Here is a 24,213-nt window from a genome sequence, read left to right as displayed (position 1 = left end):
ATTAGCGAATGGATGAATGGAAACCAACTGAAACTCAAGCCCGATAAAACGGAACTGATCCTCACGGGCAGACCTGCTAACCCATGGAACTCCAACTTCTGGCCATCCTCTTTAGGCAACCCCCCCTCCCCCGGCCAGCTCCGCCAAGAGCCTTGGAATAGTGGTCAGCAACGACTTATCAATGAAAGCCCAGATCAGCTCGGTGGTCTCTGCCGGCTTCGTCCAACTACGCAGAATCTAGAAAATAAGCAGATTCCTGTCTCAGGAAGCCCTGACCTTAGTAATTTTAGCTCTGGTCATCTCCAGACTTGATTACTCCAACTGCCTCTACGTAGGCATCCCGGCGTACCAGCTTAGACGCCTCCAACTTGTCCAGAACCAGGCTGCCAGACTGATTTTCCATCAACCTAGATGGCACCGTATTCAGCCTCTGATGAAAGGCCTCCACTGGCTGCCTGTGGCCATGCGTGGTCTCTTCAAATTGGGTTGCACTATCTTCAAATCCCTTTATGGGAACAGCCCAGCCTTCATTTCATCCAAAATTATACGTTACGTTCCCAATCGTAACCTTCGATCCATCCACCTGAATTTGCTAGTCACCCTGACAGTAATATCATCCCTTATTCATTGGGACCAATCGGGCTTTAAGCCACAAAACAATCTGTCGTCTAGCCAACTGGATGTACACGGCAAAGAATAGATCCGCAGCACACCTGTTCCTTTCCTCAGATGCAGAGAATGCCTTTGACACAGTGCATTGGCCATTCCGGAGGCAAACCCTGTCAAACTTTGGATTTGGCCCAGCTTTCACAGCCTGAATGCAACTACTATACACCAAACCGATGGCCAGGGTCCGAGTTAATGGGAAGACCTCGGAGGCCTTCCAGATCCAGAGACGCACAAGACAGGGTTGCCCCTTTTTTTAGTTATTTGCACTGGTACTGGAACCGCTGACCTGCATAATCAGAAAGCACCCAGGGATTAATGGTTTTAAAGAAAATGAGAAGGCCCTTCCAGACGAGCATATATCGCTCTATGTCAATGACATCCTATTAGATATAACAAACCCTGACAGGACACTCCCAAAAGTCCTGAGCACTTTCCAGGAGTATGGTCAACACACAGGATATAGCATTTACTGGGTCAAATCTCGTCTCTATTCGGTAGTGGGGCCCATAGACAGGAGATGACTCCCGAGATGCTTGCAGGTAGCCCAAGAGGGATTCTGATGACTGAGTCTATATATCGGAAAAGACAGGTAAGAGCAGTTCCTCTAAATGGCCAATTTGGAAAAGATAGTAATGATTAATCTGATCTGAGAAGGGAAAGTTCAATTTCAGATCTTGTTGCCCTCACACACCTGTTAGGGTGTCATGCTTCATCATTGGGCGTGCTCCTCGTCGGACCGGCGCTGCAATGTCCGACGGGCCTGGTGGCATCTTTATCGGAGATCTTTTGATCTGAGAACGTCGTTTTGTGTGAAGACCATGTAAATGATTGTGGAGGGTAATAGCTCCTAAGAATGTGGGGATTCGAAAGGATTAAAATAGGCCCTGGCCCCTCAGTAGTTTTAATAAGGTTAGGTAGGGCTGGGACTAGGTAAAACCAGGGAGGCTACTCAGGTGATTCTAGGTATCAGGGTAGCCTATAGTTGACAGGGGTCAACATGTTTCGTGTCACAGATGCTCAAGTTCGAGCGACACTTCTTCAGGACCGTGGGACCAATAATAAGTACATATACCTCAGTTTCTTATAACGGGGTATTGGAGGTCAACCACATGTAAAACTGAACCTAAGTATGGTACAGAATAAATGGCTCCGCCTAAACAGAGGGAGACAAAAAATATAGAGGACAAGCATAAGCCACCCATTCGTAGCTTAGTCAAAAGTTAAGGGTCCAAACGTCATATTGAGGTGTCAATTATCTCCTTCAAAGGACCATGATTTCTACTCTAAATAACGAACTCGTTAGAGAGAGGACAATAAAAGAAATTATAACTAGTACATATAAAACACAACTAAATAATCTCAAGCAGTGATAAACGACTCAATTCTCCTTAAAATTATCAATAGATTTTCACAAGCAAATTTCAGAAAATCGGTCTTACCTCAGAGTGAGGGGTTCAGAGCTTCATAGGTAAAGGAGTAGCAACCGGACCACTGGAACGGTCCCACTGTGGCAAAGATATAAGCATCGCAAAATAACATGCTGTACAACATGTGAATGAAATACTCTATCTCTTTTAAGAGCGTGAGATGTGTTGCTCAGGGTGGTCAATATGCTACTTGGTGCCGATCGGCTCTCTCCTCACAATGGGAATAATGTGAAGTGCTGTGGGCTAAGTAGTCTAGTACACTGTGGTAATGGTTGGTGTCCAGAAATGATGGTGATAAGCATGGAAATCCATGGCTGTGAAATAACACAATATGACAAGGTCCGCCGCGGTGGGATGTAATGGCACACACTCGTACAAGTTAAAAAATATATAATCTAGATCGTGACAAAATCCGATCTCTATCAATTAACCCTGACACGATACGCGAGGTTGATAGGAGGTGTGTTTTATATTGTGGTGAGCCTCCGTCTATTAGTGCATAATAATTTACTAATTCGTGAATACCAGTGGTTGCCCAGCTCCTTACGGGTAGCGTGTTACGGCCAAACAAGTGTGGGCAGAACAGACCCATAAGTCGAGTGCGTGGTGCTCGTATCCACCCATGGCTAGAGTTCCGGTAGGGACTCAGTGGCGAACATATTGCATACAGTGAGCGTAGTCGAACACTTACCCAAACGCTGGCGGGGGGCAGGCCAAAACAGGACGTGTCTGCTCCTCACCTGAATATTACCGGTGTCGGATTCACTTCCTGTATTTAACCTAAGGTCGATTGCGTGGTCTCGCGAGACTACGGAGGGCGCCATTTTGTCCCAGGAGAGATGCCTGACCTTGGATATCGAACCCTATTACGAGCTGGTTGGTGTGGTACAAGGAAGATACATACGTTGGAAAACAACGTTATATCTTGGTAGACTGTTATATCAGGAAAGAAACTATCGATTTACACGGATCTGGATATTGAAACTGGCATATTGTAAACCTAATAAGGATAAAGGTTACTGGACGTTATTAGTAACTATATAGTCATCAGTAAACCTGCGTAGAACCCAGATGGTGCTATCCCTTACAGAGGTTGCAGGGTGTATAATCAGGAAATGTTACATAACTGTCCAGGGCGGAAATGTAAATTAGTGTAAAACATAATTTATGTGTAACCAACACAAGGTATGGTTTGGTGATGACAACCAAGGGGTATGAACATGTTTGTATATATGTTAGTTCTATGTACATATAGAGACAGGGGTAGTTTGATACCATTAGAGGCCTTGCACCACCGTCTTGTTAGTGGAGGTGTGGTACTGACAGAGCCCTGTATAGTAGGTGTATTATCACATTAGTTCTGTCCATGGAATTTCGTCGTTAAGACCCCTTTCTTGTGTGGATAAGCGAAAAATCCATCTCTGTTCAATTTCAAAAAGTTTTTCCTGAGACCATGAGGGGTTACTTTCAATCACGGTCCAGTGTAAATCATTGTGTCCATGCGGGTGAGTGAGGTAGTGTGTACTCAGTTTAGTCGTGGATCTTCCACACCGTATGTTGCTGCGGTGTTCCATAATTCTTGTCTTTACTGGGCGTGTTGTCATGCCGACGTATCTTAATTTGCAGGGGCAAGTAATTAAATAGACGCAATTATTGGTGTTGCAGTTAGTATGATTTTTCTGAGTCCAGACTTTGCCTGCTTCAAGAGTAAGTTCTTTTGTTGTCTTGGTAAGATCACACACTCCGCATTGTCCGCAGGGATAATGTCCACGTACGGGATCCATATCCCACAGGGTCCTTTGTTTAGTTTGTTTTCCAATCTTAGGACGAGTATGTACTATGATGTCACGTAGGTTGCTAGTGCGTTTGTTCGCAAATCTTGGAGGGGTTAAAGCCACTTTTCCCGTAGTCAGGATCTTCCAGTTCTTTTTTATGATCTTCTGGATCGTATTAGATTCTGGTGTGAACGTTGTCACGCATATCAGTGACTCATCGGTGAGTTTAATTTTAGGTTCCAGCAGAGATTCTCGGTTGTTGTTGAGTGCTCGTTTGTTTGATCTTTTTACAATAGATGTGGGGTAGTCGCGAGTCTTTAGTTGGTGACTGAGAATAGCTGCTTCCTTTCTGTAATCGCTGGTTTTTTCGCAGTTTCTGCGGAGACGGAGGAACTGTCCAAAGGGAAGGTTATCCCTTAAGGCTTTTGGATGATAGCTTCCATATAATAATAAGCTATTCCGATCTGTTGGTTTTTTAAAAGTCTTGGTTGATAATCCACCATCTTGTAAGGTTATGGTCAGGTCTAGGAAGTGGATCTCTGTGGATGAAACAGAACGAGTGAACTTTAAGTATGGGTCCAGAGAGTTGACCCATGTAAAGAATCTGTCACACGTCTCACTATCACCTTTCCATAGGATCAGGATGTCGTCTATGTAGCGTCTCCACAATACAATGTTGTCACAAAAGATGTTATCTGTCATGTGAAGATGTTCGAAATTAGCTACATAGAGACAGGCCAGGCTTGGAGCAAAGGTGCTGCCCATACAAGTACCTTGGGTTTGGTGGAAGAACTGGTCTTTGAATTGGAAGTAGTTCTCACACATAGCTATTGTTGCGCACTCCATAATGAACGACACTGGTGTAGTAGAGGTCCAATCTTCTTTAAGAAGAAGGTCTTCAATCACTCTAAGGGTTTCAGTTTGAGGGATATTAGTATAGAGTGCCTCCACGTCCAATGTCATTAGGAGATCCACTTGATTGTTAGTATTGAACTCGGATATGAGATTCAAAACATCCCTGGTGTCCTGTAGGTACGATGGTATACGTTTCACCAGTGGACGAAGAAAATGATCACAAAATTTGCTGAGGGGTTCTAATACTGAGCCGATCCCTGATACTATAGGGCGTCCAGGGGGTGGGTTCTGACCTTTGTGAATCTTGGGAAGCGTGTAGAACGCTGGTATGCGTGGTAGTGAGTTCCCAAGGAAGGCGGCCTCGTTTTTAGAAATCCAGCCCTGAGTTTCTGCAGATTCCACGATAGATTGTATCCTCGTCATCAGCTTCCCTGTTGGGTCCGCCGTTATTCTCTTGTAGTATTTCTCTTGTGAGAGTTGGCGTAGGCACTCATTGTCGTAATCTGTAGTGTTCATTAAGACAATGGCACCACCCTTGTCTGCTGGTTTTATTGTAATGGTGAGGTCTTCATTGAGGGTCTTCATGGCCTCTCTCTCGGCTTTAGGAAAGTTGTCGTAGTGTGACCTTGTGGGAATGTTATTCATTTCTTTCAAAACTGCTTGTTCAAAGGTTAACACCTCAGGAGGGACCATCCCATCATGTGGTGTAAATGTTGATGGTGGACGCAGGCCTGAATCCATGGATTCCTGGGGGTTCTTGTCTTGAAAGAAGGCCCTTAGGCGTATCTTTCTAAAGAAGATGCTTATATCTTTGCCACAGTGGGACCGTTCCAGTGGTCCGGTTGCTACTCCTTTACCTATGAAGCTCTGAACCCCTCACTCTGAGGTAAGACCGATTTTCTGAAATTTGCTTGTGAAAATCTATTGATAATTTTAAGGAGAATTGAGTCGTTTATCACTGCTTGAGATTATTTAGTTGTGTTTTATATGTACTAGTTATAATTTCTTTTATTGTCCTCTCTCTAACGAGTTCGTTATTTAGAGTAGAAATCATGGTCCTTTGAAGGAGATAATTGACACCTCAATATGACGTTTGGACCCTTAACTTTTGACTAAGCTACGAATGGGTGGCTTATGCTTGTCCTCTATATTTTTTGTCTCCCTCTGTTTAGGCGGAGCCATTTATTCTGTACCATACTTAGGTTCAGTTTTACATGTGGTTGACCTCCAATACCCCGTTATAAGAAACTGAGGTATATGTACTTATTATTGGTCCCACGGTCCTGAAGAAGTGTCGCTCGAACTTGAGCATCTGTGACACGAAACATGTTGACCCCTGTCAACTATAGGCTACCCTGATACCTAGAATCACCTGAGTAGCCTCCCTGGTTTTACCTAGTCCCAGCCCTACCTAACCTTATTAAAACTACTGAGGGGCCAGGGCCTATTTTAATCCTTTCGAATCCCCACATTCTTAGGAGCTATTACCCTCCACAATCATTTACATGGTCTTCACACAAAACGGCGTTCTCAGATCAAAAGATCTCCGATAAAGATGCCACCAGGCCCGTCGGACATTGCAGCGCCGGTCCGACGAGGAGCACGCCCAATGATGAAGCATGACACCCTAACAGGTGTGTGAGGGCAACAAGATCTGAAATTGAACTTTCCCTTCTCAGATCAGATTAATCATTACTATCTTTTCCAAATTGGCCATTTAGAGGAACTGCTCTTACCTGTCTTTTCCTACGTAGACCCCTGGGAGCATTAGAACAGGACCTCTTTAAACAACCAGCTCTCGTGTCCCCCCTTCCTGATTACATGCTTATGCACGGCATCATTGCCGAGGGACTTAATTATTCATATAATTGAATTAATCCCACATTTGACTTTGTACTATCATTCACTCTAAGTCTCAAGCAGATACATATTCCCGATTCCCAACGTCCCTAAAACCCTCAACACCTCACCATGGATAATCATGGGCTAAGTTTTTCTGACGACATGGTGTCGGAAATCCTACGGGCTCCCTCCCTACTACAAACTGACAGCAGCACGCCTTCTAGCAGCACTACTGAAGATTGGAATTCAATTACAAATCAGAAGAAATTACAGACCAAGATTGCACTTCACGGTGCAATGATGACAGAATACTTAAGGGCAAACATCGCCCCGAACGGCCTACTGGTCACTAACGCTCCTAGAATCTTCCTGGAAGACATTGGGTTCAGAAAAGAATGGTCCCTGGTGGCTTGGAAGTGCACCAGGGACTGGTTGATCCTGATCATTAACACTGCTAAACGTTTGGCTGACAAACTACTTATTGAAATCACCATCGCGGAAAACAACTTAAAAGCCTCCATTAACATCACCGCTTACAAAAGTAGACTATCAGAAATTAATGCTGAAATAGATGACCACAAGAATCATCTGATGCGACAGAAAATCACGAAACTGCAGAAAGATATAAAGAGATTCGACAAGGAGAAAGTGTACCCCTATATAAAGGAGGATTACCAAGCGCCAACTGGCGAAGACTCCTCAGATGGCAGTTCGGTAGAGAGCAGACCACGCTACAACTCTAATAGCAGTACATCAAGCAATGAAAGTCGTTCCAGCTTGAAGAAGAATTGGGGACAACCACCACCACCCATGTATGGATACCCAATGAATCCCTTCTATGGTCAACAACCACCATGGAATCCTATGTACCACATGCCTGCACCCATGTACCACTTCAACCAGAACCAACAGCCTTTTTTAGGAAGAGGCCGGGGCAGGGGAAGAGGCAGAAGACGAGACGGTCAATCGAAACAAGTCCAATGGCAGGACCAACCCATTCCCCAACAACAAGAACGAATGGAGTTGAGGAGCAGGAAGAACAACAAAACCTAGTGCTCAACTTATCAGACAAAAACCTAACACCCACTGAAATAAAAGTTCTAAATAGGGGGCTAGGATTTGTACCCACTCCACGTGTGGACCACTTTCTCCAACACAAAGAACTCCACAACTTCTTTAGAAAGATACGCCTAAGGGCCTTCTTTCAAGACAAGAACCCCCAGGAATCCATGGATTCAGGCCTGCGTCCACCATCAACATTTACACCACATGATGGGATGGTCCCTCCTGAGGTGTTAACCTTTGAACAAGCAGTTTTGAAAGAAATGAATAACATTCCCACAAGGTCACACTACGACAACTTTCCTAAAGCCGAGAGAGAGGCCATGAAGACCCTCAATGAAGACCTCACCATTACAATAAAACCAGCAGACAAGGGTGGTGCCATTGTCTTAATGAACACTACAGATTACGACAATGAGTGCCTACGCCAACTCTCACAAGAGAAATACTACAAGAGAATAACGGCGGACCCAACAGGGAAGCTGATGACGAGGATACAATCTATCGTGGAATCTGCAGAAACTCAGGGCTGGATTTCTAAAAACGAGGCCGCCTTCCTTGGGAACTCACTACCACGCATACCAGCGTTCTACACGCTTCCCAAGATTCACAAAGGTCAGAACCCACCCCCTGGACGCCCTATAGTATCAGGGATCGGCTCAGTATTAGAACCCCTCAGCAAATTTTGTGATCATTTTCTTCGTCCACTGGTGAAACGTATACCATCGTACCTACAGGACACCAGGGATGTTTTGAATCTCATATCCGAGTTCAATACTAACAATCAAGTGGATCTCCTAATGACATTGGACGTGGAGGCACTCTATACTAATATCCCTCAAACTGAAACCCTTAGAGTGATTGAAGACCTTCTTCTTAAAGAAGATTGGACCTCTACTACACCAGTGTCGTTCATTATGGAGTGCGCAACAATAGCTATGTGTGAGAACTACTTCCAATTCAAAGACCAGTTCTTCCACCAAACCCAAGGTACTTGTATGGGCAGCACCTTTGCTCCAAGCCTGGCCTGTCTCTATGTAGCTAATTTCGAACATCTTCACATGACAGATAACATCTTTTGTGACAACATTGTATTGTGGAGACGCTACATAGACGACATCCTGATCCTATGGAAAGGTGATAGTGAGACGTGTGACAGATTCTTTACATGGGTCAACTCTCTGGACCCATACTTAAAGTTCACTCGTTCTGTTTCATCCACAGAGATCCACTTCCTAGACCTGACCATAACCTTACAAGATGGTGGATTATCAACCAAGACTTTTAAAAAACCAACAGATCGGAATAGCTTATTATTATATGGAAGCTATCATCCAAAAGCCTTAAGGGATAACCTTCCCTTTGGACAGTTCCTCCGTCTCCGCAGAAACTGCGAAAAAACCAGCGATTACAGAAAGGAAGCAGCTATTCTCAGTCACCAACTAAAGACTCGCGACTACCCCACATCTATTGTAAAAAGATCAAACAAACGAGCACTCAACAACAACCGAGAATCTCTGCTGGAACCTAAAATTAAACTCACCGATGAGTCACTGATATGCGTGACAACGTTCACACCAGAATCTAATACGATCCAGAAGATCATAAAAAAGAACTGGAAGATCCTGACTACGGGAAAAGTGGCTTTAACCCCTCCAAGATTTGCGAACAAACGCACTAGCAACCTACGTGACATCATAGTACATACTCGTCCTAAGATTGGAAAACAAACTAAACAAAGGACCCTGTGGGATATGGATCCCGTACGTGGACATTATCCCTGCGGACAATGCGGAGTGTGTGATCTTACCAAGACAACAAAAGAACTTACTCTTGAAGCAGGCAAAGTCTGGACTCAGAAAAATCATACTAACTGCAACACCAATAATTGCGTCTATTTAATTACTTGCCCCTGCAAATTAAGATACGTCGGCATGACAACACGCCCAGTAAAGACAAGAATTATGGAACACCGCAGCAACATACGGTGTGGAAGATCCACGACTAAACTGAGTACACACTACCTCACTCACCCGCATGGACACAATGATTTACACTGGACCGTGATTGAAAGTAACCCCTCATGGTCTCAGGAAAAACTTTTTGAAATTGAACAGAGATGGATTTTTCGCTTATCCACACAAGAAAGGGGTCTTAACGACGAAATTCCATGGACAGAACTAATGTGATAATACACCTACTATACAGGGCTCTGTCAGTACCACACCTCCACTAACAAGACGGTGGTGCAAGGCCTCTAATGGTATCAAACTACCCCTGTCTCTATATGTACATAGAACTAACATATATACAAACATGTTCATACCCCTTGGTTGTCATCACCAAACCATACCTTGTGTTGGTTACACATAAATTATGTTTTACACTAATTTACATTTCCGCCCTGGACAGTTATGTAACATTTCCTGATTATACACCCTGCAACCTCTGTAAGGGATAGCACCATCTGGGTTCTACGCAGGTTTACTGATGACTATATAGTTACTAATAACGTCCAGTAACCTTTATCCTTATTAGGTTTACAATATGCCAGTTTCAATATCCAGATCCGTGTAAATCGATAGTTTCTTTCCTGATATAACAGTCTACCAAGATATAACGTTGTTTTCCAACGTATGTATCTTCCTTGTACCACACCAACCAGCTCGTAATAGGGTTCGATATCCAAGGTCAGGCATCTCTCCTGGGACAAAATGGCGCCCTCCGTAGTCTCGCGAGACCACGCAATCGACCTTAGGTTAAATACAGGAAGTGAATCCGACACCGGTAATATTCAGGTGAGGAGCAGACACGTCCTGTTTTGGCCTGCCCCCCGCCAGCGTTTGGGTAAGTGTTCGACTACGCTCACTGTATGCAATATGTTCGCCACTGAGTCCCTACCGGAACTCTAGCCATGGGTGGATACGAGCACCACGCACTCGACTTATGGGTCTGTTCTGCCCACACTTGTTTGGCCGTAACACGCTACCCGTAAGGAGCTGGGCAACCACTGGTATTCACGAATTAGTAAATTATTATGCACTAATAGACGGAGGCTCACCACAATATAAAACACACCTCCTATCAACCTCGCGTATCGTGTCAGGGTTAATTGATAGAGATCGGATTTTGTCACGATCTAGATTATATATTTTTTAACTTGTACGAGTGTGTGCCATTACATCCCACCGCGGCGGACCTTGTCATATTGTGTTATTTCACAGCCATGGATTTCCATGCTTATCACCATCATTTCTGGACACCAACCATTACCACAGTGTACTAGACTACTTAGCCCACAGCACTTCACATTATTCCCATTGTGAGGAGAGAGCCGATCGGCACCAAGTAGCATATTGACCACCCTGAGCAACACATCTCACGCTCTTAAAAGAGATAGAGTATTTCATTCACATGTTGTACAGCATGTTATTTTGCGATGCTTATATCTTTGCCACAGTGGGACCGTTCCAGTGGTCCGGTTGCTACTCCTTTACCTATGAAGCTCTGAACCCCTCACTCTGAGGTAAGACCGATTTTCTGAAATTTGCTTGTGAAAATCTATTGATAATTTTAAGGAGAATTGAGTCGTTTATCACTGCTTGAGATTATTTAGTTGTGTTTTATATGTACTAGTTATAATTTCTTTTATTGTCCTCTCTCTAACGAGTTCGTTATTTAGAGTAGAAATCATGGTCCTTTGAAGGAGATAATTGACACCTCAATATGACGTTTGGACCCTTAACTTTTGACTAAGCTACGAATGGGTGGCTTATGCTTGTCCTCTATATTTTTTGTCTCCCTCTGTTTAGGCGGAGCCATTTATTCTGTACCATACTTAGGTTCAGTTTTACATGTGGTTGACCTCCAATACCCCGTTATAAGAAACTGAGGTATATGTACTTATTATTGGTCCCACGGTCCTGAAGAAGTGTCGCTCGAACTTGAGCATCTGTGACACGAAACATGTTGACCCCTGTCAACTATAGGCTACCCTGATACCTAGAATCACCTGAGTAGCCTCCCTGGTTTTACCTAGTCCCAGCCCTACCTAACCTTATTAAAACTACTGAGGGGCCAGGGCCTATTTTAATCCTTTCGAATCCCCACATTCTTAGGAGCTATTACCCTCCACAATCATTTACATGGTCTTCACACAAAACGGCGTTCTCAGATCAAAAGATCTCCGATAAAGATGCCACCAGGCCCGTCGGACATTGCAGCGCCGGTCCGACGAGGAGCACGCCCAATGATGAAGCATGACACCCTAACAGGTGTGTGAGGGCAACAAGATCTGAAATTGAACTTTCCCTTCTCAGATCAGATTAATCATTACTATCTTTTCCAAATTGGCCATTTAGAGGAACTGCTCTTACCTGTCTTTTCCTACGTAGACCCCTGGGAGCATTAGAACAGGACCTCTTTAAACAACCAGCTCTTGTGTCCCCCCTTCCTGATTACATGAGTCTATATATCAGCATCAATGACATGGCTAACCTCAATCAGAATATAAAGCGGGGGTTTACCGAATTTCACGGGGGTTGTTGAGAGGTGGAAACTACTTCCCACAAACGATAATGGGAAGATCAGCATTATATAAAATGATTATGCTCCTGAAACTGCTCTACGTGTTGCAGAACACGTATTGCAGAATACCCGAGGCTATATTTACACGATAAACACTGACCTACATACTCTACTGTGGGATGGAGGGCATTCGAGAGTCGCATTGCAAACACTTCAACAAAATCAATATAATGGGGGATTTACGTTATGGGACATAAGAGCATACTATAGGGCAGAACATCTTATAGTGGTCAATCAGTGGGGGCATGCAGCAGGAGACCACCCCACTTACGCCCTAGAGAGGCTACAGTTTGGGAACCGTACAAATCTCCTCTATCTATATGGAGGCAGGGGAACTAGTCAGCTCTTGCCAGCCACTCAAACAGCAATAGAGGCCTGGAAAGGGGCTGAAAGACAAATGGGATGGAGCAAACCGATTACGAGGGAGACTTCCCTGTGGGAGGGAGCGAAACTGCCAGAGATTGGTAAACTCTTCAGTGTTCCAAAAATGGGATCTAATCGGGATCTCTAAGAAAGGAGACATCATAGAGGGAGGTACTCTAGTCCTCCTTGATGAGCTCAAGCACATATACCAATTATGTGACACCCAGAGATACTTGTATCTCAGACTACAACATGCCTGGAAAACAGAGGGGATAAACACAGACATCCCAGAGTTCGCCCCTTTAGAAGGCAGACCACTTCAAGACAAACTCTACAGCTAAGCTATTTTATCGACCTATAAAACGCTATTGAATAATATCCCATATAAATTGGGGCTACTTCGGGCCAAGTTGGAAAATACCACGGGGCCTCTGGAGGACATGGATTGGGAGGCATCTCTGATGTACCAGAGGGAAGTGGCCATTAAACAGCAGCTACGCCTCATACAATTCAAGATTCTCCATAGAGAATATTTCGATAGGGCGTATCTCCACGCCGTGGGCAGAGCAGAGACACTTCAGTGCCTGCGGTGTAAAACAGAGTAGGGTACATACATACACACACTCTCTGGGACTGTAGTCAGATTCAAATGTACTGGAGTTAAATATTGGCGGAACTGAATAAAGTGTTGGGGGCACAACTAAATGTGGAGCCGAAATATGTCCTACAGGGCATTCCCACCGAGATAGACCAGCCACACAGCAAACTCCTACTGTGTAATTTGGGGCTCATAGTGGCCAAGAGAGATATAGCTCGTCAGTGGGGGGCCCAAAATCCGCCCAGACTTCCCGAGTGGAGGGCCATATGGATCTCTACATGGTAGCGGAAAAATTGGCATACCAGGCGAGAGGATACCCCCAAAAGTTTCACAAAATCTGGACCCCTTGGCTGAAATACTACGGGTTGAGAATGGAGGGAGTCAGCGAGGGACATAGCGTAGCGGGACAAAGCCCGAGGAATAACAAGACGAAGAATGCACCCCCCCCCCCCTCAGTTACCCAATTCTCTTAGTCCTCATATACCCTTGTTTTCTTTATACCTCTCCCAGGTCCTGACTGCTAATATGATGGTCAATGTATGTAGTCCAAAGATTACCAATTTAATCGCTGACTTACTGATGTCTAAACCACACTGTACTATTTTACTTGTGCTACCACGATGTCCGATCTGTTTCTATGCATTGCCGATTCTGGATTGTCCATGTACTGCCTATATTTGTGCTAATAAAAACAGTTTTAAAAACTATGTATATGCATAGAAACATATAGATATATATGTATGTGTTCTCCTATACATCTAGAGCACAATACAATCCCTCTACAAAGTATAGACCAAAATATTTCCACATATGCACAAAGATACATATATATTTATATATGAATGTGTAAAGTTCAAAATATATACACATTTAATATATACATATACACGAGTGGAATATAATTTACTTTTTTTCCATGTATATAAATATATAGGACCCTCTTGGCTGGCGAGATATGTACTAGTGGCTTTACATATATCAGTAGCCTGGCAGCAGAGTACAGAATTCTCTTTAATCTTCTCAGAGATCAGCATCACTAATTTCATCTACCTGGTGCATTGCTCCCAAACCCAAACCTTGGTTAACCAATTCTTTTGTGCTAAGGTCGCCTGAATGTTTAGTGCCTTGCTTCTCCATTTCCTCTTGTACCTTGCTCCATTACCCATGCCTTAGTCTTTATTCATCTACCCTAGTCTCAGATCTTGGTAGTCTTATGTCTCGGTTGTTATCTCCCAACCCTATTATTCTTCAATAACCCCATCACTCTTGCACTTCGGTCGCCATCTCTCTTGTGCCATGGTCCTCTAGTACCAGACTCTTCAAATCCTTTTAGAGCCTCGCTCTCATTGTCCTTCACTTGTCCCTCAACCATCTTAGTACCCTCAACCCTCTGTGCCGTGTTTCCAGCCCTCTTAGACCGCTTACATTCCCACAACAGAATGAGAGGGGACACAAGACATCCTTCTTGTGCACTGTTTAGTCATTCTGTTAGTTAACAATAGTAACAGAGTGAATTTAGTGCTGCGTCCCTAGTCCCACTGTTGTCAATCACTATCGGTTTATGGTGGAGATATAAAGAGTCTGGGAAAGCCGTACTAGTACAGCTCACTCTTCCATCAAAACACAGAAGTGAAATGAACTTAGAGGGCTAAGAGCAGAACACCTCCCTCAATGCTATTAAAGATAAATGGGCGGAGAATATAGGGATCTCCAGAACAGAGAATAATTAGGTGAAAAGCCTGTGTGCAGTCCTGAAAGAATCTAAGAATGCACTGATTAAATTGATCAATTACTACTTCCTCCACAGGGCGCATCTTACGCCAGGTAGAATTAATAAATTCTTTCCACATGCCCTGCCTACTTGTCCCAAATGTAGTATCATGGTAGCAAAGATGTTACACATGGTTTGGGAATCCTTGCACCTTACATAATACTGGGCTGAAGTCCTTAATTACCTTAATGACATCACTGACTGAAATATAGAACTATCCCCTATAACGTGTTTACTGGACCTGAGGAAAAAGTTATATAATATGAACACAAGTGCAGATTTTTTTTTTTTTAATCCACCTGACTTTGTACAACGCTGTCTGAGGAATTTTCCATGTACGTACTGACATTGTGCATTCTTTTCTTACCATGCCCTTGGAAAAGTACTGAAAGGTTGCTAGAATAATTACACTTTGTTCATCTTTTGTGCTTCTCTGAGATGGAAAGACACACTGTTTTTTCCATTCAATTTGCAATTAGTGATGGTCTGTGATTACTCACCTTGAAAATGTAGTGTGGTTAGCTATTCTTTTTGTATATATAACGAAGGAAATTACCAATGGATTAAGGGGAGGGGAGTGGAGGCAGACTTGTTTGAAGTATGGTATAAATATGAAAGGAGAATTGTTTTAGTGGTTCATTTACCTTCATGGAACATGGATTTTCCTTGTTGGTTTTGCACCTGTTTAAGCGTGAATAAACTGATCTGTTTTAACTCCGACTACCTGTACTACTTTGAATTTAATTGGACAAGAGTGGAATTTTACAGGAGCACAGAGGTGCGCTCTCCACAAATGGCGCCCGAACATGGGGCATCTACTTGGGTATTCCAACAGCATTTGTGTCTGCGGCTGAGGTGACACGACCCGAGGATAACTGATTGCTGGGGCCCCTGCTAACGAGACTAGTTTCTCGTAGCTGCCATATGAAGTCCCAAACTACTCACCCTCTGCAACAGAATCTCCCCAGCAGAGATTCCAAACTGGTCAAGTGAAAAGTGGCTGAATTGCAGAGTAGCGAGAGTCAGACGTCTTCAGCGAAAATACTTTGTGAGATTATTCGGCGTTAATTTGTAACCAGCATTTTGAATTATTAGTATTGAGAATTGTATTGCATTATACTGTTTGGGGTTCAGGTTGGACCTGATAAATAGGCCTGTATGGATTGTATTGGTAAGTTTTCTCACTAAGATAGTCTTTGACTTTAAGGCACAATTAGCAAAATAATTACATATATTTCACCGTGTCCTTGTTGGCTGTTTCATGAGTCCACGCCTGAATGAGTCCCAACCAGTCCCAGGTCGAGGGTAGTCCTGCATGGAAGATGACAAAATATGGGACAGGTGTGAAGTTGTGAAACAGACTGTGGCATCGATATACTAAGGGAAATGAGGATTTGAGATGGCCGCTGGACAGTTCATTTGATCTAGATAAAATTCAATATTTGCAGCAATGTTTGTTTGAGAAAAAGGTCAGACGAGCAATGTCGGACAGTTTAAATAAATGGGAAAACATGCTACAAAAGAGAAGGAATGAGAACAGAAAAGGGGAGGGTTTGCAGAATTCCAAAGCATATGATCAATAAAAATAAACTGAAAGTATAGATGTATGGACAAAGAGTTTAGAATGACCACTAACAAGACATACGAGACCCAAGAGAAAAAACATGTGGACAAGGATGAGGTATTAGAGATACTATTGGAGAATCCCCCACCATATGTCCCACAGGTTCTCATACCTGCCCGCACAGGCACAAAATGTACAACTACAGAGGGGTCAGCAGGAAAATGCACCTCTAGTACACATTCCAAATGAACCAATCGTTCCTGCCCCATTACCAGGTCAGCAACTGCCTGTCCTACCCAGACAAATACTTAATCAGTCTTCTGTTCAACAGCAGTCACAAGCAGGACAAGCGATACCCGGACCAAACTTATTGACTACACTGCAGGTAAATATTTTATCAAGGCTAGTGCCTGGACAAACCCCTTCTGCATCCCAATCTGCTGGAAACACGCCTGCAGGTTCACAAGCATAGTGGTAATTTGAGGGATAGGAGTGGGAATTGGAGGGACAGACCCAATACTTAATATGGACCACAGAGAGCTGATCCAAAAGAGTTAAAAGAGATAGCCCATAGACGGATGGATGACAAATAATGCCACCATGAATACTGTTATGCAAACTGTTAATAGGTTTGATGTTTTTCAGCAAAAGGTACTCATTAAATATAATACTAAAAGGATAGAGGACTGGTGGACATGGTGTAATAAAATATAAAAATACCCCACAAGAGGTGTTACAATTGTGGCATGATGAACAAGGTCATATGATTACTTCCCCAGATGTCCCACGGGCTGTTGAAAATTGTTTGCATTGGGGTGTTAAGGTTAAAAGAAAATATCAAAAAATGAATGGGGAATATCCCAGGAGGGAAATACACCCCCTTCCTGCACCTCCCGCTGCTGGTGCTCCCGTTGTTCATACTCCGTGGAGTAGGTATGAATTAATGACAATAAAGAAAGAGGAAAACCTAAAGAGATTTTATGAAGCCTTAGAGTCGGCCACTATATTATGTGTAATGACATTCAAGGACTTGGATCTATTTTTTGATGCCTTACTCCCCAGAGAAATATGGAATGGAATACATAGACATAATTATGTAGCGCACTTTGGGCATGCTTGTGTACATTCTGAAAATCTTGACACACAGAGAAGATCAGGAGACAGACCAGATCAACTTATACTTGATTTACCTGATCTCATTATTACTTAATTGCTACGAATAATACCAAGGGAAAATGTACATTGGGATAAAATACCAGCTATTTCACTAGGACGGAGGAAATATTCAGGGCTCATAGTGGTCAGGATTTGGCAACTGTCATGGGGAAAGGATAAATTTGTGAATAATTAGATGAAAGAATTAGAAGAGTTTATTAAAGTATCATAGAGCACCTGGCCAACTAAAGAATCTGCAGATCTTTTGGTAATGGCTACATATTATGATAATTACTAGAAAATAAATACAGAAAAGAATAAGAAAATTAAAGAAAATTAAAGAATTAAAAACAAAGGTTTTGCTGTAGCAAGCATTCCTAGACAAGGGAAGACAAAGGGGTATGGGAAATGTGAGGGAAGGTGGACGTGGAAGAGGGGCTGGCAGAGCCTCATCAGATCCTGCGCAGCAACATAGAGCAGCATTAGGCCAAAATCAGTGTGCCTATTGCTTTCAGGAGGGTCATTGGAAGGATGAATGCAATAGCTTCGGATAGTTTTAGAAAAAGTTTTACAATGACCTATGTTACGTCACCAACCACCTGAATTACAGGCAATTGATAAAACATTCTGGGCTTCAGCAGGTAATGATATTGGTAAGATGGACATAGAGCCCATAGTAATCACTGTTAAACAAGGTGTTCCCTTACCCCGCATTCCTCAATACAAAATATCCCGTGAGGGAGAGGAAGGTCTCAAAGAGGTTATCTCCGATTTAATACAGAAGGGGATAGTTAAAGAAACAGAAGGCAGCCCATGTTAAATTCCTATACTTCCTGTTCTTACAACAACAACAAAAAATAGAGGGAATCCCTGATAAATATAGATTCGTGATTGATCTCTGAGCTATTAATAAAATTGTAGTACCCCAATATCCTGTTCCGGACATGAATTCTATTTTTACCATGATTCCTTCTTTAGCCAAATATTTTACTGTGCCGATTTTTAAACACTCCTCAAAGGTATACAGAAAGTCCTAGTATATATAGTCAAGCGTTGAACAAACAATTAGATCTTTTTACCCCCTCAAAAGGCTCTGTATTACTCCAATATAATGATGATCTATTAACTGCCTCAGATACGAAGGCTGGAAGGAGACAACAGTTAATTTGTTACATCATTTAGCACTCCTAGGACATAAAGTGTCCTTATCTAAAATGCAATATTGTAAACAGGAGGTTGCCTATTTAGGTCACCTTCTGTCAAAGGGGGGGTAGATGACTGCACCCACAAAGAATTGATTTGGTACAGAAAATGAAACATCCACAGTCCCAATCTGATGTTCATGCCTTTACAAGTATTACTTCCTTTTGCAGTACCTAATTACTCTTTAATTCCAAAACCTTTGCTTGCTCTTAACATCTAAAAATATTAGTAACACACTCCCTTGGACAGATGAGTGTGAGCATGCTTTTCAACAACTAAAGAACGCTTTATGCAATGCACCTGCTTTGGGTACTCCTGATTATTTTAAGGAATTTTGTTTCTTTTGTCCATGAGAAAGATTGCTGTGGTCTATCTGTTTTAACACAATCCCATGGGAGGAGGAATACACTTTGTGCTTATTTTTCCTCCACCTTGGATCCCGTAGCTAAGGCTTTGCCAAATTGTTTGCGATCAGTAGCAGCTGCTGCTGTTGTCTGACTACAATCGGAAATATATGATCTAGGTCACAATTTCACAGTTATGGTACCGCACGCTGTGGATGTGCTACTAAACAAAACTCAGACCCAGCACCTGACCAGGGTATGAGTTAACACTTTTTGCTACAAATATCATTCTGAAACGTTGCAATGTTTTGAACCAAGCCACAATGCTACTCATCCCCAGTGATTCAGGGGAAGAACACCATGATTGTTTGTTCACCACTGAAGAAGAGACCCCAGGGACCGGTAGACCTAACCGATACTCCCATATCTGACTCACAGGGAGAGTGGTTTGTGGATGGTTCATCTTTCAAATTACCAGATGGTACAAACACTGCTACACATGCCATCACCACTTTGAACAGTGGTAGATTCATGCAAAATACAGCAAATCTCAGCACAAGCGCAGACGCAATTGCCATTTCATGGGCATATGAATTGAGTAAAGATCGGATTGTAAATATTTATACTGACAGTCAGTACGCCTTTGGTTTTGTCCAGTCATTTGGAAGATTATGGAAAGAGGCTTCTTGACCTCACATTTGACTAAAATACAGCATGGGGAATTAATAGTAATGCGCTGGTAACTCTTTAGTGTCCGAGCTGCTTTTTCTGCTGGTACTCCTCTTGCCTGGGCTGCGGGCGGCCGACCTCTGCATTACCGGTCCTGCTGCAACTCCTGTTTGTGCCAACGCCACTGTTACAGCCTGGTGGGAGTCGGAATCCCAGGGTGCACCATACTACCCCAATCCTCATCAGCTACCGGTCTGAGCCCGTCAGAGACCGAAAGAGCCCGGCCCAAGTTATTTACATGTTGGTCTCATTTTCTTAGACTGCTGGAAAATTGCAGTAATTTGTTTTATCAGTATGGTACTGTGATTGGTGTATGCCCTATCCTTTGTTATTTTGAGGGGACCTGCGATGAGTAAACATAAGTCGCTAACAGGGCACGGCGTTGTGGGTACTCTAGACGCTTTTTTGTTGTGGCCTGAATCCGCTCCAATGCATGAAATTGCTTTAACAGAATGCAGACTTTTGCTTGAGCCATTAGTAGCCCAGTCTCATTTGCTACCGCTTGTACAGGAAACTAACGTGGCACAAGTTTCTGACCCAGAGGTACTCACTCTGCCCTATTCCCCAGTAACAGACAGAGAAAACCCTAATCCTCTGGAGTCACGGGAATCACATGTTGGCCTAAACAGACCTAATGTCATTACTAGGGCTCAAAAAGTGAAAAATAATCAAGCGAGGTCTATTGCCCCTCCCGCGAAAAGAAGAAAGGGGCAGGATTCCAACAGGCAGAAAACACTTGGTCAAGAAAACCCGACTAGCGTGAGCGAATTAAATCTGAATTATACTCTTTCCCCCAACCCTAGTGTAGTAATTAATGGCCCTACAGACTTTGATCAAGGGTTTGTTCTGGAAGAAGATGGAGAAAACATTTGCAACCCTTTTTAAACCTTTATGCACCACGTTAACAAATATAGAGGGGAGAATAACCAATATGGAAAGATATATGAACCGCCCACCAGCAGAGGACGGAAGGTTCAGTAGGCAGCTCTAACGCCCCTCCCATTAACAATATGGGTGATTCTGGGATAAAACATCCCCAGGGTATTGCCCCGTTTAGCGTACCAACGTCCCAATTAGTGTCGATGCCCCAAGTATCACAAGGTGACCCAGCACAATTTTTTCCCCGGGATGTTGAAGCAGCGCTAGGGTTGGTGATACGGACAGAGGCGCCTCACCCTAGACAGGACAATTCTAGATCTGTTCCTAACTGGGTAACTGTAGGTAGCGAGGGCCCTGTGAGCTGTAGAGAAGATCAGAGGAATGGGGGCATAGGGGTCATAAAGTATGCCGGGCTTCCATAAGCCCGTTTTGGGCAGTACCCAGGGTTTAGGAGTATTGCATCTCCTGCCTGAAGCAACTCCTTTCACTGTAGTACTGGCAATTGTCCCCCCATTGCCATCAGGAGAAGTCTAGCATTGGTCGACTCTCCGAAATAAAGCCCTGCATTTTTTGAGTGGGAAAACAGGTTTGAACATCAATCTCTTTACCGAATTTAAGATGGCAAAGCGGATTGGGTGGGTCGGACCATCTAATAAAACCTTGCCTGGAGACTGTATAGTACTGTCCATTAGAGCCCTGGTCAGAACTATTATAGAAAGGACGGGAAACTTGTTGGCCAGGAGTAATGGGATTAATGTTGTCCCCCTAGCTTTTTTCTACCATCCCCCTATAACATCACGTTTTCCCTGGATGAGCATTTCTGCTCGGGCCTTTACAGCACAGCTATGTTGCCCCAGTCAACAACCATTATGAGGCCCTTAACAACCTGGAAGACAGACTGACTAACCCCTTCCCCTCAGCAGCTGGACCTGGGTGGTAGACTAGCAGTGGGATGTGAAGAGGGGTCCTCGAAACAGGTGATGGGTTTGGATTGCTTCACTCCAGGGAAGACGGTTTCCCATATGCAGACAAAAACTGACCCTAGAGGGAGAGACGTTGATTTAGTGCATCTGTTACAGAGGCCAGAACAAGGTGTGTTCCGCATTAGCCCACAGGTGTTAAGTTGTGTTGATCAGACCATTCCATCAGTACTGGCCTCATTAGGTCCACCGCCTACCCTCGCAGCCCCTATTTGGAGGATCTCTTCATGGAATATCACGGGGCTGCGATCTAAAATTCAAGATCCCGCTTAGGGTGAGGTCATAGCAAATAACGATATATTGGCATTGCAGGAAATATGGTGCTTAGACCCAACTCACATTAATGGTTTTAAAACGCTTAACACCAATGTGGTAAAGGGTTTGGGAGGGAGACCTAAGGGTGGTCTTTGCACTTATATTTCTAACAGATTGGCGATTGTAAGAATAGCCCAATGTGCCGAGGATTGCTATTACCACATACTGGTAGGTTTTACGAGTGCAACACAATGTATGATTTTGGTCAACTTTTATAATAACGTTACACCTGGGGAACTGGGTACCGTGGTTAGGAATTTAAATGGGGCTTTGACCGACAGCTGTAAGAGGGATACAAAGGATTGTATGATAATCTTGATGGGGGATTTTAACTGCACGATGCGTAACCTTGCTGATATAAGAAGATGTGGATTTGAGGAGGTGGAAGGTGAACGAATCACTGATTTTTGTCATACCCCGACGGGTGATTTGTTCAACGAGTTATTTGCTAATGACTTGGGTTTTGTGAACAATTTTTTATTCCCCCCTGTATCTATGCCACATAGTTTCAATGGAAGAGGACTAGCATCAACTATTGACTTCATCCTGTTGTCATGTTCATTTGCAATCAGGGTGTCTTCTTTCAAGGTCGGGGACAATCCAATGAGCGACCACTTTCCACTCTGCTTAGAGGTGAAACTGCCTCCCTCAAGAACTAGGAAGGCTAGACAAAATCATCCAGTAATAGGTAACATAGAATTGAGCAGAACAAATGGCTACTCTTTACGATGGTCTAAAGTGGACCCTGACATAATGCTCACGAAATTAATCACAAATTGCAAACTGGCCTTTGATATAAGTTTGAGTGAGTCGTCCTCCAGTGATAGTATTGTACATTCTTTTTTAGATACATCTAATGAGGTGAGGAGTCTACTCCATGTAAAGCACCGTAGCAAACACAAAGAATTCGGGTGGTTTGATAAAAAATGTAAACAAGCCCTCACAAATTTGAAACATGAGATACACAGGCAACCTAAATCCCCCAACAGGGTCATACAGGCGAGAGCGGAATACAAGTGGGTTATAGCGGACAGGAAACGCCTGTTGAAACAGGAAGCTTGGCAAACCCTCCACACATCGGCCCAGCATAAAGACAGTGCCGCTTTCCAGAGAGCAGTAAGGGCCCCATTTTATTAAACGGCACCGGTCCCTCAATTGAGACGGCAATATCAGAGGATGCATGGGTTAATCACTTCTCCAAGGTGTATAATGGGCAAGGTAATTTTGATCTACAAATGTCCTCCACCTTTACAGCTCAGTTCGATAAGGCAGAGTTTCAAATTCCGCTGGACAAAGTTAATAGAGCACATTTATGTAGTCTAGGTGGAAAGGCCCCTGGACCGGATGGAGTGCCAGTTGATCTATTTAAATCCAACGTGTCTCTTTGGGGTCTTGTAATTACCCAAGTTATAAATGCCGGTGTCAGAACATCACTACCTGAGACCTAGGTGAAATCAATCATCATTCCAATCTTCAAGAAGGGGGACCGACATGACCCGGGCTGCTATAGGCCAATTTTCCTGCTTGACTCAACGGTAAAGGTGGCGGGACGTGTTGTCCTAGAACGTCTGCAGGATGGGGGGTGGGGGGGGGGAGGGAAGACAACCAGGTACTGTCTGATCTACAGTATGGATTTCGCAAAGGGCTAGGTACCATCGAACAAAGTCTAAATTGATCTATTCTGATGGGTAAATACATCAGAGCAAAAAAAAGTTCCCTGTACCTGGCATTTGTGGACCTTACTGCAGCCTTCAATTCTATGAGGCATGGGAGACTGTGGGAGGTCCTTGCAGTCATGGGGGTGGATCCAAACATTTTTGTCTTTTTGCAGCGTCTCTACTGTGGAGCCTCTTCTAGTGTTCGGTACAGCCTGTATTGGGAGCGTACTGAATCATTCCCCATTAGGAGAAGGTCAGTCAGGGATGTGTCCTGGACCCTTTCCTTTTTAATTTGTATACAAATGGTCTTGGCGATGCACTGCTCAGACAGGGACAAGACTTTCCCCAAGCTGGAGGGCGACCCATCCCCAGCCCTTCTCTAAGCAGATGACGCAGTCCTTATGGCGCGCACACAGAATGGTTTGCAAAGGGTTTTG

The 24,213-nt window shown here is 43.6% G+C and overlaps 1 protein-coding gene across 11 annotated transcripts in view; it reads right to left on the bottom strand.

Annotated features, from left to right (window-relative positions):
• Positions 1-24,213, bottom strand: part of ZNF280D (zinc finger protein 280D) — an 896,727-nt gene that overhangs the window by 804,437 nt on the left and 68,077 nt on the right. For 4 of the 11 annotated variants that reach the window (XM_085644119.1, XM_085644115.1, XM_085644122.1 and 1 more), the window contains exon 2: positions 16,190-16,260. The exons of 4 other annotated variants lie outside the window; for them this stretch is intronic. In XM_085644119.1, the coding sequence (XP_085500245.1) occupies positions 16,190-16,260 (71 nt within the window). Of the gene's footprint in view, positions 1-16,178; positions 16,261-24,213 lie in introns of all 11 variants that reach the window. 3 more of the 11 variants (XM_085644121.1, XM_085644116.1, XM_085644123.1) reach the window with 1 other exon arrangement.

The sequence above is a fragment of the Triturus cristatus genome, chromosome 3_1 (genome assembly GCF_964204655.1).
Source record: "Triturus cristatus chromosome 3_1, aTriCri1.1, whole genome shotgun sequence".
Taxonomy (NCBI): Eukaryota; Metazoa; Chordata; class Amphibia; order Caudata; family Salamandridae; genus Triturus; species Triturus cristatus.
The sequence above is the reverse complement of the archived record's forward strand: the minus strand, read 5'-3'. Positions and strand labels throughout refer to the sequence as shown.